Genomic DNA, 12,068 nt, shown 5'->3' with positions numbered 1-12,068 from the left:
CTGCGGCTCCGCGTTTTGGGTAAGTGAGGCCAGTTGCCAGAGACGCCAGAACCTCAGGCCCTGGGTATTGGAGGGCAGAGCCAGAGGCAGGGGGATGCAGAGATGAATGGGGTGGGGTCGAAACAGGAAGAGGGGGGTCCTGTGGGACTGAGAGAGCTTCATTTAGCCCATCCACCCCCACCCCAATCCAGAGATTGTTTTCAGGTGACCCCAAAAGCTTGATATGGCTTGATCAGCCTTGGGGAAGAATCCATTTATTAGGCTGGTCTTCCTTCTATGGACCTGAAATCTCCCTCTTGGTTACTCTCACCCTCTGCAGTGAGATGATACAGCCTTCTCTCTTCTGCACAACAAACAGCCTCTCCGCTAGATGTGGAGCTCTGTCATGCCTCACTCAAATCTCTTCTTCAAGCTAAATTTACTAGTTTCTGCAACAGTTCTACCAGACACACTCATTCAGAGCCTCCCTCATCCTCCTGGGCTCCATTTAAAATACTGGGCCTAGACATGGACACACAGGCCCAGCTCTGCCCACAGTGGCTGTGCATGACCAGTGGGGCTCATGCCTTCCCTGATCCTGACCTTCAGGGATCCACAATTGCCTTGTAAACCACCTCTTGGCACTGTGGACTCTCATGGTCAACGGATGCCCTGGACTTATGGTCAAGTCAAGTCTTTTCCATTCTGGGCTTGAACTGTTAATGTTATGAAGATAAAAATAAAGACCTTCATAGCTTTCCTTTATCCACATGAAATTTAGTAATACCAGCCATAGTAAAAAAACCTGAGTGTGAATCTTGGCTTCACCACCCCATAGCTAATGATCTGGACTGAATCATTTAACCTCCCTGAGCTTCAGTTTCTTCAGCTATGAAATAAGGATAATAATACATACTTCATGTTTGTTGACAGGATTAAAAGAAATAACGTTTGTAAAGTGTTGCGCACAGTACTGGGCACATAGTCAGTGCTTTAAAAATAGTGGCTATTACTATTATTATAATATAGATGTTATCTTGTTAGTTTTTAAATTACCTCATTATTTTTATTAAAAAAATGACCCATACTCATTGTAAATAATTCAAACAGTGGAGAAAGGTACAAAGTCAGTTGAAATTCTACCACTCATTTGACATCTCTGTTGATAATATAAAAGAAGAAAAAACTAGACTGAACTGGGATGGGGTGGGGCCTCCTAACCGGGGTTGTGAAGATGATGATCTCCACCTCCTCTTATCTGCAGTGCCTCCCTTGCCCTCGCTGAATCCTGGTCCGCCTCTAGAAGAGGGCCAGGGCCTGACACTGGCAGCCTCCTGCACGGCAGAGGGCAGCCCGGCCCCCAGCGTTACCTGGGACACAGAAGTCAAGGGCACAGCATCCCACCGCTCCTTCACACACTCCCGCTCAGCTGCCGTCACTTCAGAATTCCATCTGGTGCCCAGCCGCAGCATGAATGGACAGCCACTTACCTGCGTGGTATCCCACCCTGGCCTGCTCCAGGACCAACGGATCACCCACATCCTCCAAGTGGCCTGTGAGTACTTGGGTAGGGCACCCCCATGGGCTCCAGGAAGATGGGTGAGATCCTGAGAGACCCTGAGGCCCGCCAGTCTGGCCAGCCTGGATCCTACAGGGCATGCTGTGTGGCCAAGAGAGCACCAGTCCAAGGTGTAACACCTGGAGCCCATCCCAGATGACCTTGGCAAATCACTCCCTGACCTTCAGAGTCCTCCTGCTTACAAAGGAGCTTGCCCTGTTTTACAGGTTTCAGGGAGGTCAGATATAAATATGGAATTGAAAGAATTTTGTGAAATAGTTTAGGATTTGAAGACAGATGGACTTGGAATGCACCCTAGTTCTGCTATTTACCAGCTGTTACTCAGTCAAGATTCATTTTCTTCGTTAGCAGAAGGAGAGTAATTATATCAACTTTACAGGGTCCTGATGGGAATTAGAAACCACAAATGCAAAGCCTCTCACACGGCGCTTAGTGTATGGATGGTGCCAGGTCAATGGCAGATGTTGTTTTCCTGGCATTAGACTTCACGCCTCTGTGAGGGATGGTACTGGTTTCTACTCATGCTAACATAGCATTTGGCACAAAGTAGGTCCTCAACATATGTTTGTTAAAGAAATGAACGAGCCGGAAATTCCCTGGTGGTCCAGTGGTTAGGACTGCACTATTTCCTTGCCGAGGACCTGGGTTTGATCCTTGATCTGGGAAAGTAAGATCCCACAAGCTGTGCTGCACAGTCAGGGAAAATAAAAAAGAAATGAAGGAACTAGGAGGATGGTTAAACCTTTGAAGAATCAGGGAGGGGTTTTGCTGAGCACCTGTTCTGTGACTGGCACTGTGCTAGGGCCCACAGGGGATTCAAAAGGTGTTGCCACGCTGCTATGCAGAGGAACGTATAGGCTCGCTGCACAGGTAAACCAGCGTGGACTCTCTGAACTCAGGGGACAGAGCTGTCAGCAGAGTGGGGCTGGGCTAGGTTGGGCCACAGATGGGAAGGACAGGAAAGGGCAGGGAGAGGCCATTCCAGGCAGGGTGAGGCCTGGGGCCGGGGGTCTTCGAGGAAGAGCATCACTCCCATTCTCTCTCCTCCCACCTTTCATTCCAGTCCTTGCGGAAGCCTCTGTGAGGGGCCTTGAAGACCGAAAGCTGTGGCAGGTTGGCAGAGAAGGGGCTATGCTCAAGTGCTTGAGTGAAGGGCAGCCCCCACCCTCGTACAACTGGACACGGTAAGGGCCAAGCTTGAGACTGGGATCCTTCCCTCGGGAACAACACGTACTTATCACAAACTGGGGCAATATATTCTGAGACCCAAATAAATTGGGTCACATGTTCAGACCAATACAAGAATACGCATGGTCACCAAACATTACACCAGGGAGTGTGGGATACATGGCGATGCGTAGGGAGTTAGCTAATAAGGGCTTGGCTTTTTCCCTTAACTTTAAAATTATGGAATATAATACAGTATTTAAATGTTAACACTTTTTATGTAAGTGCCTCAAGTGGATAAGACAAAAAGATACAGCTGACTGTGACTGTTGTTAAAGCACCACTTTTATAACCGCTGTCACATTGCCAGCACCTTAGAAGCACCCTCCCATCTCTGCTAGTTCCCTGGCTTTTTTCCAGGGTCTGAGATGTCCAGAGAATCAGGGAGGGGGTCAGGGGAACATGTGTGTGAGCCCATGACAGGCATGCTCACATATGAGCGGATGAGCCATGTATGTGGCCTTGTGCCTGGGGCTCTGTTCATGTACCCTACCATGCGATGTCAGGGGTATGGGGGCATGCAGTCACGTTTTTCCAAGTGCATCTGAGCCCAAATAGGAATGGAAAGTCCTGTCGTACGGACTTTATGCCATGTGGACCTGGTGCTCAGTGCTGAGTGACGTGATGCCCACAGGAGCATGTGAGATGGTGTGCGTGTGGATCTTCCCCGAGTGCGTGTGGGGGTGCCCAGGTCAGGCTGGGCGGCAGGGAGAAGGGGCCTCTGCCTAGACCTGCCTAGAGGAGGGAGGGGCACCGTGGGAACAGCCGGTGGCTCTGGGTGACGTCATGGGGGAGGGAGGTGGAGAGCTGCCTGGGCACGTTGGATGTGGCAGCCTCAGCCCGCCCATCAGCTTCCCTGTCCTCCAGGCTGGACGGGCCTCTGCCCAGTGGGGTACGAGCAGAAGGAGACACCCTGGGCTTCCCCACACTGACCCCTGAGCACAGTGGCACATACGTCTGCCGTGTCAGCAATGCACTCTCCTCAAGGGATTCTCAGGTGGTGGTGGATGTTCTTGGTAAGCACGGGGGCAAAGGCTGGGACCTGGGCCAGGGGCCTGGTGGGGTCAACGGGAAGCAAGACAGAGTGAACTGGGAGAGTGTTTATTTGGAGGGGTCGGGACTGTGTGTATTTCTCAGAGGTCAGGCTGAGGCGGTGGTCTGGGATGTGTCTCGAGCGGACAGGGTGGGGCGGGCCGGAGATCTGGACGTCTGCCTTAGAGCGCGGCCTGCCCCCAGCAGACCCCGAGGACGCCCCCGGGAAGCAGGTGGACCTCGTGTCGGCCTCCGTGGTGGTGGTGGGCGTGATCGCCGCGCTCTTGTTCTGCCTTCTCGTGGTGGTCGTGGTGCTCATGTCCCGATACCATCGGCGCAAGGCCCAGCAGATGACCCAGAAATAGTGAGTACTGGCCCCTCCCGGGCGGGTGAGGTCAGCGGGGAGCAGAGAGGAGACAAGCAGGAGGTGGGCCAGGACTGAGGAGCGAGAGGAGGAGCTTGTGGACCAGAGGTAGGCAGAGTCTCCTGGGAGGTGAGAAAGACCTGGGGGCCTGGACCGCAGCTGGGTGAGGGGAGCCACGCTGCCCGAGTGAGGGCAGATCCACATGCGAGGGTGTCACACGCACGGGCACATACACGGCACCAGGCACACACACTCTGCAGCCACACCGCCACCTGCAGCCACGCGCTCACACTTGCAGGGACGGCCCAGTGCCCACACCCTCCAGCCCCAGCTCATAGAGGCGCCGCCAGCCTAGGTTGGCCTTGGGAGGCTACCACTACCCTCAGCTCCTGACGAGGGGGTGTCTTCCCAGTGAGGAGGAGCTGACCCTGACCAGGGAGAACTCCATCCGGAGGCTGCATTCCCATCACTCGGATCCCAGAAACCAGGTGTGTGTGCCAGGGTCGCGGGTGTTCATGGGGCTGGGGCCCCTCTGCAGGTCAGAAGCGTAGGAGGGTTGCACTGGGGGGAAGTGGCGGGGTGAGCAGCGCTTCTTTGGGTCTGCTGGCTCACTTAGAAAGCCCTCTTCATCACTGGCCTCGAGGTCGCTCTGGGAAGCCATGGTTAGCACTGGTGTCAGGGTGGGCTCAAGGTCAGGGTGGGGGAATGAGGATGTCTGTGGGGCGGGGGAAGGTGACTAGGGAGGCGCCTGAGCCCCGTCCTGACTCCTCCCCGTGTCCGGGCCCTGCAGCCGGAGGAGAGTGTAGGGCTGAGAGCCGAGGGCCACCCTGATAGTCTCAAGGACAACAGTAGCTGCTCTGTGATGGTGAGGCCCCCGGCCCCACCGGTGTCCCCAGCACTCTGCTCAGGCCCCTCTCCCGGCCCCCGATGTGGTGCGTCAGCAGCCCCTCCACCAGCCCCCTTGCTGAGACTCATGCTGCCCGCCTGCCTCCCCCCACACCCCCAGCTATGCCCTTACGCCTTCGTTCTCTAGTTGCCCCTTCCCCACACCTAACATTCACTCCTGTCCATCGCTGAGCCGCTGAGCAACCGTAACCCCTGCTTGTGCCTGACCTCTGGCCCCACTGTGCCCCAGCCAGCCCCCTTACGCGTGGCCGCCCGGCCCAGGCTCCTGACTCGCCCCCTGCCCTTGGTCTCCAGAGTGAAGAGCCGGAGGGCCGCAGTTACTCCACGCTGACCACAGTGAGGGAGATTGAAACGCAGACCGAGCTGCCGTCTCCAGGCCCTGGGCGGGCAGAGGAGGAGGAGGATCGGGATGAAGGCATCAAGCAGGCCATGAACCATTTTGTTCAGGAGAACGGGACCCTGCGGGCCAAGCCCACGGGCAATGGCATCTACATCAACGGGCGGGGGCATCTGGTCTGACCCAGGCTTGCCTCCGTCCCCTAAGCCTGGCTCCCTCTGCTGACAGGGAAGCCTTCAGCTCATCCCCAGGGGGGCCTCCCTACACACTCTTTTCTTGAGGAAGATGCTCCCCATCCCACTGACTGCTTGATCTCCAGTCCTTCCAGTCCTTCCGTTGGAAAATGGAAGGGCTCTGCTGGTTGAGTCCCTCCCACAGTGTGTGCAGGCCGCTGTGTGTGCATGTGTCCTTGTTTGAGTGTGTGCTGCGTGTGTGTGCAGGGGTGACTGTGCCCGTGGTGTGCGTCATGCTGTCACAAGTGAGCTGTGGTACGTGTGTCACCCAGTTCGGTGGCAATATGGGGGGTACGTCACGGGGATGGGCTTGTGTGTCGTGCGGCCGTGGGACCTTTGCCTGTAAAATGCAGGTGTTTTCCTCAGACCCCAGAGCAGTATTAATGATGCAGAGGTTCGAGGCGGGAGGTGGAGACTTTGGCCAGATCCAGGTGTGCGGGCATAGCTGGAGCTGGAATCTGGCCTCCTGAGTTGGGGAGCAGGGCTCCCACCACTTGGGACCCGCTGGGGCAAGTGTGAAGCGGTGGCCGGGGTTCGCCGGAAGCTCAAACTGCCCTCTGGTGGTCTCTAGCCCTGTTGCATGTACATATTTTCTGTAAATAAGCCTGCACAGGGGAGCTTCTTTAAGGAATATTGCCCCAAACTCATTAAGAGAAAAGACTTTTTAAAAAACTTTGGACTCATCTGGATGTTTATCGTTACAAGGATTGCTTAAAGAGTCATCAGCCTACATAGGAATCCAGGAAAGCTAGACCTTGCTCGGCCTGACCCCGGGAGGTTAATTCCTATGGTTCAAGGTGCTCCTTCTGAGTCATCTTAGTCTGGACAGCCTTCTGGGAAGGAGACTAAGATCTGATGGAGTTTGGAGGCGCGTGTGCCCCACAGTTACTGGTAACGGGAGGACAAGTAAGGTCCTTGGCCCTAGCGGTTCCTCGGCTCTTCCTCTAGGCTCATGGTTTCTTAGTTGCGTGCACAGGTGTTTGTGGTCCCGTGGTGAGGGGGTCACTAGGACTTGGTGACAAGGGCTCCTGGTTTAGTCATGGTGTAGGGGACAGAGAATAGTGATAATAGAACCAGGGAGGGTGGGAGTTCAAGTGAGGTGAAGGAGCTACTGGCAGCAAGAATATCCCCTTTTCCCCAGGGGTCTCCGGGTCACTAACTTGGGGCTCTTCCAGCAGTTTCGCTGGGTGGGGGCTGGGATTAGATGAGGTCCCTTTTTGCCTGCCTGATCCAAATACATTCAACCAGGATACCTAGATTTAGTGCCAAACCCTGTTCAGCCTGAACTCTGCTGGATTTCTGACCAAAGGAGGGTCTCTCATCCCCTGCTCTCTAGCCACCCAGGACTTTGCATGTGGAACCTGAAGATAATGGAATTCTAGTATGTACATTTTGTGTAAATATGTGCATAGTTGTACATAAATGATATTCTGTTTTTAAATAAACAGATAAAACCTGTTCTTTCTGGTTCCTGTCTTGCTCCCTGAATGGTGTAAATCCTGAATAGTGAATACTCTTCTGTCTCAGCACATCTTCCCTGTGCTTCCAAGTTGGGGAGGAGCTAGGATGCCTGCAACTGGGAGGGACAGGGGGAGAGGAATGGTCTTCACCAGACCTTGAGCCATCTCTGAGAGTCCCCAGGTAGGACAGTGGAAAGGAAGACCCCTTCCAGGATAGGCAGTAATTCACTTGGGCAGTATTTTATATCTTACCTTTTACTGGAATCTTACTACAACAGGCCTGGAAAGTAAAAAGCAGTTTAAAATGTTTATGGTCAAAGAACCCAAAACTCAGATGGGTTCCACAGGATATTAGAGTTGGAAGGATTTAAAGGTCATCTTAGTCTACTCTTCATTTTTTCATATGTGTGGAAACTGAGGCCTAGCTCGAATGACACTGCAGGCCTGTAAGAGTCGGAGGCTGGGCCTCCTGCCTCCTTGGTGTGTCCTGAACAGTCCTGCGTTGCTCTGCTCCCAGGCAGTTTTGGGGTATCAACCTCAGACCCCAGGATTCTTGTCTCTAAGAGTGCCAGTCACCTGCTTGTGCCCCAGGCGCTACCACCCCACCGAAGGGCTCTGACATCACCTCCTCTTGACCAATGAGCAGAAGCCCAGCAATGGGTGAGGATGTGAATGTCAGCTACCTCCCCCACCCCAGCCCTGTGGTTGCAAAGATGCTCTAACAGGAAGCGGGTTTAAGGAGCTGCACGGCTTCCTGCCGCCCCAGGGCTGAGCAGGGCGAGAAGGGCGAGTGCCAGTCCCGGCCACGAGACACAGCTTCTTGCCGGGGTCCTAGCAGCTTCCTCTTCCACAGCTACTTCCGTGTGGCCGGGGCCCCAGAGGCAGGAGCTGCTGCCCGTTGCCCAGGCCACTCTCCACCCCCAGTTCTGAGCCCTGCCCCCCTGGGGCCAGGCCAAACCCAGAGGCTGGCTTGGGATCCCATGGGGGACTAGTAGGGCAAAGGTCTTGGGGGACCGAGGTGGCTGGGCCAGGGCCCTGGGGCTCCGGCCATGAAGTCTCGGCAGAAAGGAAAGAAGAAGGGCAGCTCAAAGGAGCGGGTGTTTGGGTGTGACTTGCAGGAGCACCTGCAGCACTCAGGCCAGGAGGGTAAGGAGGCTAGCCCGGAGCTGCTGTTGGGTGGATGGAGAGGCATGGGGCTTCTCCAGCCTGATCGAATTTGAGGGTACAGAAGCAGTTTTTCTGGGAGCTCGTGGAGAAGGGGCAGAGGCGTGGGGTCACCCCAGGAGGCTGATGCGTAGGCAGGGCAGGAAATGTGGCTTGGTGAAGAAGGCCGAGGCGCTCTTCCGTGGGACCGCCTGGGGTGAAGAGCCTGGGGATGAGAATGAGGACACTTGACAGGAGAGGATGGAAAGACTGGAAACCCGGGAGAGGGAGAAGAAGTAGCAGTGAGAAGACGACAGCTATGGGACAGGAGAGGAAGGCTGAGGGGACAGGGTCAGGAAATGAGTGGCTGAGGAGCATGGACAGTCCTTGGGTCTGAATGAAAGAAGGCGTAGAAGGGCCCCTGGAGAGGGTGAGGTGGTACATGGGAAGGATGGGGATTTCCTGGTTGGAGGAGAAGAGGTTACGGGGCTCTGGTCTCTTTGCAGCCTTGCTGGGCCACAGGTGAAGATGTGGGGAAGGGGTGGTCCCCTCCCGCAGTCTCTGTGATTCTCTGGTTCTCCCTGTGCAAAGGAGAAGCAGGTTCAAGGTGGAGGGTAAGGCGAGAAGCTGCTAAAATGGGGAACACCAGAAGAGTAAGAGGGATGGCCTGAGCCTGGTTTGAAGGTGGGGGTGGAGGGTACAAAGGAAGGTGGGTGTGAGGACTGCCTGTGGACAGCACCTTCCCTGGATTGCCTCGGAGGGGCTTGGGAACCAGCAGGGCCAGAACAACACTGGCCCCCGACTATGCTTGGTGTGGAGTAGACACTCAGAAACATTTCTTGATTTGACTTGGAATTGAATGCATATATTCTGACTTGCCCAGCCCAGCTTGTTTTTTGGTACTTTGAGCTCCTCCCAAAGAAGGACACGATTTCTATTGCCTCCCCCCCCCAACCCACCCCAATCTGTCATTTCCTCTTTGTCCTCTTCTCTGCTCTGGGCTGTGCTGCCTGCAGTGGAGGCAGGGTGACGGTGGGTCCCAGCTCATTTCCTGCTCTTAGGCCCGCCCCTGTGTCTCCAGATGCCTCCTTCCCCTTTTCTCCTCCCCCAGAGGCCCCCATCCCCACAGGCCTCGCTTAAGGGAAAACCCGGGCCCCAAGGAAGGGTGTACAACAGCTGAAGTGGTTTCTCTGCACCTTTCTCTTCTCTTGGGGCAGAGCCCAGCAGCCAGCGCAGGGCTGACAAGAGGAATCACAATCTTGAGAAAGATGGCTCTTGGCCGAGGGCCACATGCTTTAGCTGGGGCTGATGTTCTTCTAGTTCTCTGCAAACCCTCGGTTCAGCCTCCTCATCCTGGCACTGTCCTTCCCTGTACCCCCATGTTGAAGCCAACCTCATGTTGAAACGCTGACCCCACAGCCAACCCAGATCCCACTCCTGTAACCTTCCTGGCCTCAGATGGTGCAGGGCATGTTCTCTGGAAGGGACAGACAGGTTGCTGGGTCCAGATCCTAATGAATCCCAAAGAGAGAGAGAGAGAAGCACCTCCTGCCCTTCACCAAAGCCATGTCTGAATCCAAGGGTAGAGGAGAATCTTAGGCAGCAGGGCAGCAGCAGCAGCCTTCTCCCCTTCCCCCAGCTCCTCCTAGCACAGACAGGTGGAAAGTTGAAGGATAGAGAGAAGCCATAACCGCTTCTCTCTTTAAGCTAAGACCCAGCAAAAGTGAAAGTCCAGGCCAATGGAAAGCTGTGTTTCTGGTTAATTTATCCTGATTATCTTGGGTTCCCAAATCCTTGCTGCTGTGCTCCATTTCAGCAACCTCTCCCAGCTCTTTGCCTCAGGTAGGTCTCTTCCTTCCTAAGCCCTTATGTGTGTTGAGTTCTTCCTTTTCCTAAACTTTAACTCTTTGAGACCTTGCTCAGGTTTCTGATTCTCCGGGTTTCTAAGCTTCAGGCCGTCCTCCCTGACCCACCCTTTGACTCTCTTTGACTCTACCACCCCAACTCTGAGTCTTTTATCTCTGACCCTATTTCTCTTATCTCTGTCTCCTTGACTCCTCCATCACTCTGATCCTATTATCTCTTCCCCCATCTCCTTGACCCATTTCCTCTATGGCTTTGACTCCTTAGGCTCTCGATGTCTTCTTTCAAGGCCTCCTCTGGAGGTTCAAAAATCAACAGAGAAGGATGGGGAAGACCTGACTTCGTTGCAGTTCATGTGAAAAGAGCTTGGGATTTAGGTGACAGCAATTATGAGTTAACAGAGTGATGGCTAAAAGAGCTGGGGTAGCATTAGAGTAGAGCAACAGCTTGAATGAGGAGCATTCAATGCTGGGAACCTGAGGTTGGGAGACCCTGGCAAATGGGCCCAGATCCTGAAGCGATGGATGTCGAACTGTAGGGCCAGGACTAAGATGAGGCAAGAGAAGTGACGAGGGCACAATTTAAGGAAGCTCTCACGCTCAGGGCCAGGCAAGTGCCCTAGGTGCCTCTTTCTTAAGGAGGCATTCACTCTCAAGATCATTTATGTGCACAGCTGGCTCTGGCATGACCCTAAGAGTGAGTGCTTCCTTAAATTTTGCAGCCTTCAAAAAAACTGTGCAGCCTTGGTGCTTTCCTTCTCCTACCCAAGTCCTCATTCTGGGGTGCACGAGGGTAAAGGGTGTGGACACCAGGTCATACAAGAAGGGTTTAAAATAGTGTTTGATGGATTTATTATTTTCTTCAGTCTGTATTTCTAACTTACTTAATTCCACAATGAGCTTGGGATGGATGACTTCCAAAACGCCAAATAAAAAGAATAAATGACTGAAGGAATTAAGGTGAAGGGAAAACAAGTAGGGTGAGCTCAGTGCCCAGAAATGCATTTCAAGTAGTTCCATATGGTTCCAAGATATGGGCTTCCTGACAGTTAAAGAAGTAAACATAATCAGATATAAAATTCATAAAGCCCACCTGAAAAATATAGGTGGCTTAGGAGAAGCACATCTTTTTCTGATGCACACAAGACAGGGTTTTCTCTGCTGCATCTCAGTTAATTGGACCCAGTGTTTTGTCTTAGGCAATATTCTCTATTAAATCTCCAATTCATTGACTAATTCGTTGAGTAATTTAATAAACATCTGTTGAGCACCTGCTCTGTTTCAACACTGTGCTAGATGCTGGGGAGGATGTCACTATTTGTCAGAAGGTATAGATACAAAATATACTAATCATAACAAAGTACAATAAGCACGATAGTACAGATATAAACAAAGGACCGTGGGAACTATAATACAGGTATCAGCAAAGAGTTTAGAACTGGAAGTGATGTCTGAGGTGTGTTTTGAGGAATGCATAGGGATTCACCGGGCAGAGACAGAGAGGAAGGCATTCCAAGCAAGGGAAAACATGAGTGATGGTACCAAGGCTTGTTCAAGGAACAGCAAAGGGCTGGACCATAGGATTTACTGGGCGGGGCGGCATGCGGAGACCGGGCTGGCTGGAACTGGTAAGGCTGGATGGCAGTTGGATCTGGTTTGTGAAGGGTCTTATGCAGTATACCTGTTGAGAAGATTTTATTTTATTCTGTGTTTGTAAGCTAAGCATTGAAGATTGGGGTGGAGCAGAGTCTATATGTAGCAAAGGATTTCAAGCATGGAAGTGCTTTAGAGAAATACCTTTGTGGACTTGTGGAGATGAGATTCAACGCATGGTTTTTGAGGTTTTCCCATGATTGAGACACCATGACAGATAAGATGAGGAAAAGCAAGATGGATCACACTTAGATCTTGTCCTTAAGGGGCTTACAGTCCAGTAACTGGGGAAG

At 53.1% G+C, this 12,068-nt stretch overlaps 2 protein-coding genes across 3 annotated transcripts in view; both read left to right on the top strand.

Annotated features, from left to right (window-relative positions):
* The window catches only part of PVRL4 (poliovirus receptor-related 4), a 16,595-nt gene extending 9,478 nt beyond the window's left edge, over window positions 1–7,117 (top strand). The window contains exons 4-10 of one of the 2 annotated variants that reach the window (XM_010833657.1): window positions 1,244–1,534; window positions 2,622–2,742; window positions 3,653–3,801; window positions 4,025–4,181; window positions 4,594–4,669; window positions 4,972–5,046; window positions 5,382–7,117. In XM_010833657.1, coding sequence (XP_010831959.1) covers window positions 1,244–1,534; window positions 2,622–2,742; window positions 3,653–3,801; window positions 4,025–4,181; window positions 4,594–4,669; window positions 4,972–5,046; window positions 5,382–5,606 — 1,094 coding nt within the window. In that variant the 3' untranslated portion in view covers window positions 5,607–7,117. Of the gene's footprint in view, window positions 1–1,243; window positions 1,535–2,621; window positions 2,743–3,652; window positions 3,802–4,024; window positions 4,182–4,593; window positions 4,670–4,971; window positions 5,114–5,381 lie in introns of both variants that reach the window. The other variant, XM_010833658.1, reaches the window with a different exon arrangement.
* A 699-nt stretch (window positions 7,118–7,816) lies between these two features.
* ARHGAP30 (Rho GTPase activating protein 30) overlaps window positions 7,817–12,068 on the top strand; it is a 15,232-nt gene continuing 10,980 nt past the window's right edge. The window contains exon 1 of the mRNA XM_010833699.1: window positions 7,817–8,335. Coding sequence (XP_010832001.1) covers window positions 8,167–8,335 — 169 coding nt within the window. The 5' untranslated portion in view covers window positions 7,817–8,166. The remainder of the gene's footprint in view (window positions 8,336–12,068) is intronic.

This window comes from Bison bison, unplaced genomic scaffold, assembly GCF_000754665.1.
Source record: "Bison bison bison isolate TAMUID 2011002044 unplaced genomic scaffold, Bison_UMD1.0 scf7180017863823, whole genome shotgun sequence".
Taxonomy (NCBI): domain Eukaryota; kingdom Metazoa; phylum Chordata; class Mammalia; order Artiodactyla; family Bovidae; genus Bison; species Bison bison.
The sequence above is the reverse complement of the archived record's forward strand: the minus strand, read 5'-3'. Positions and strand labels throughout refer to the sequence as shown.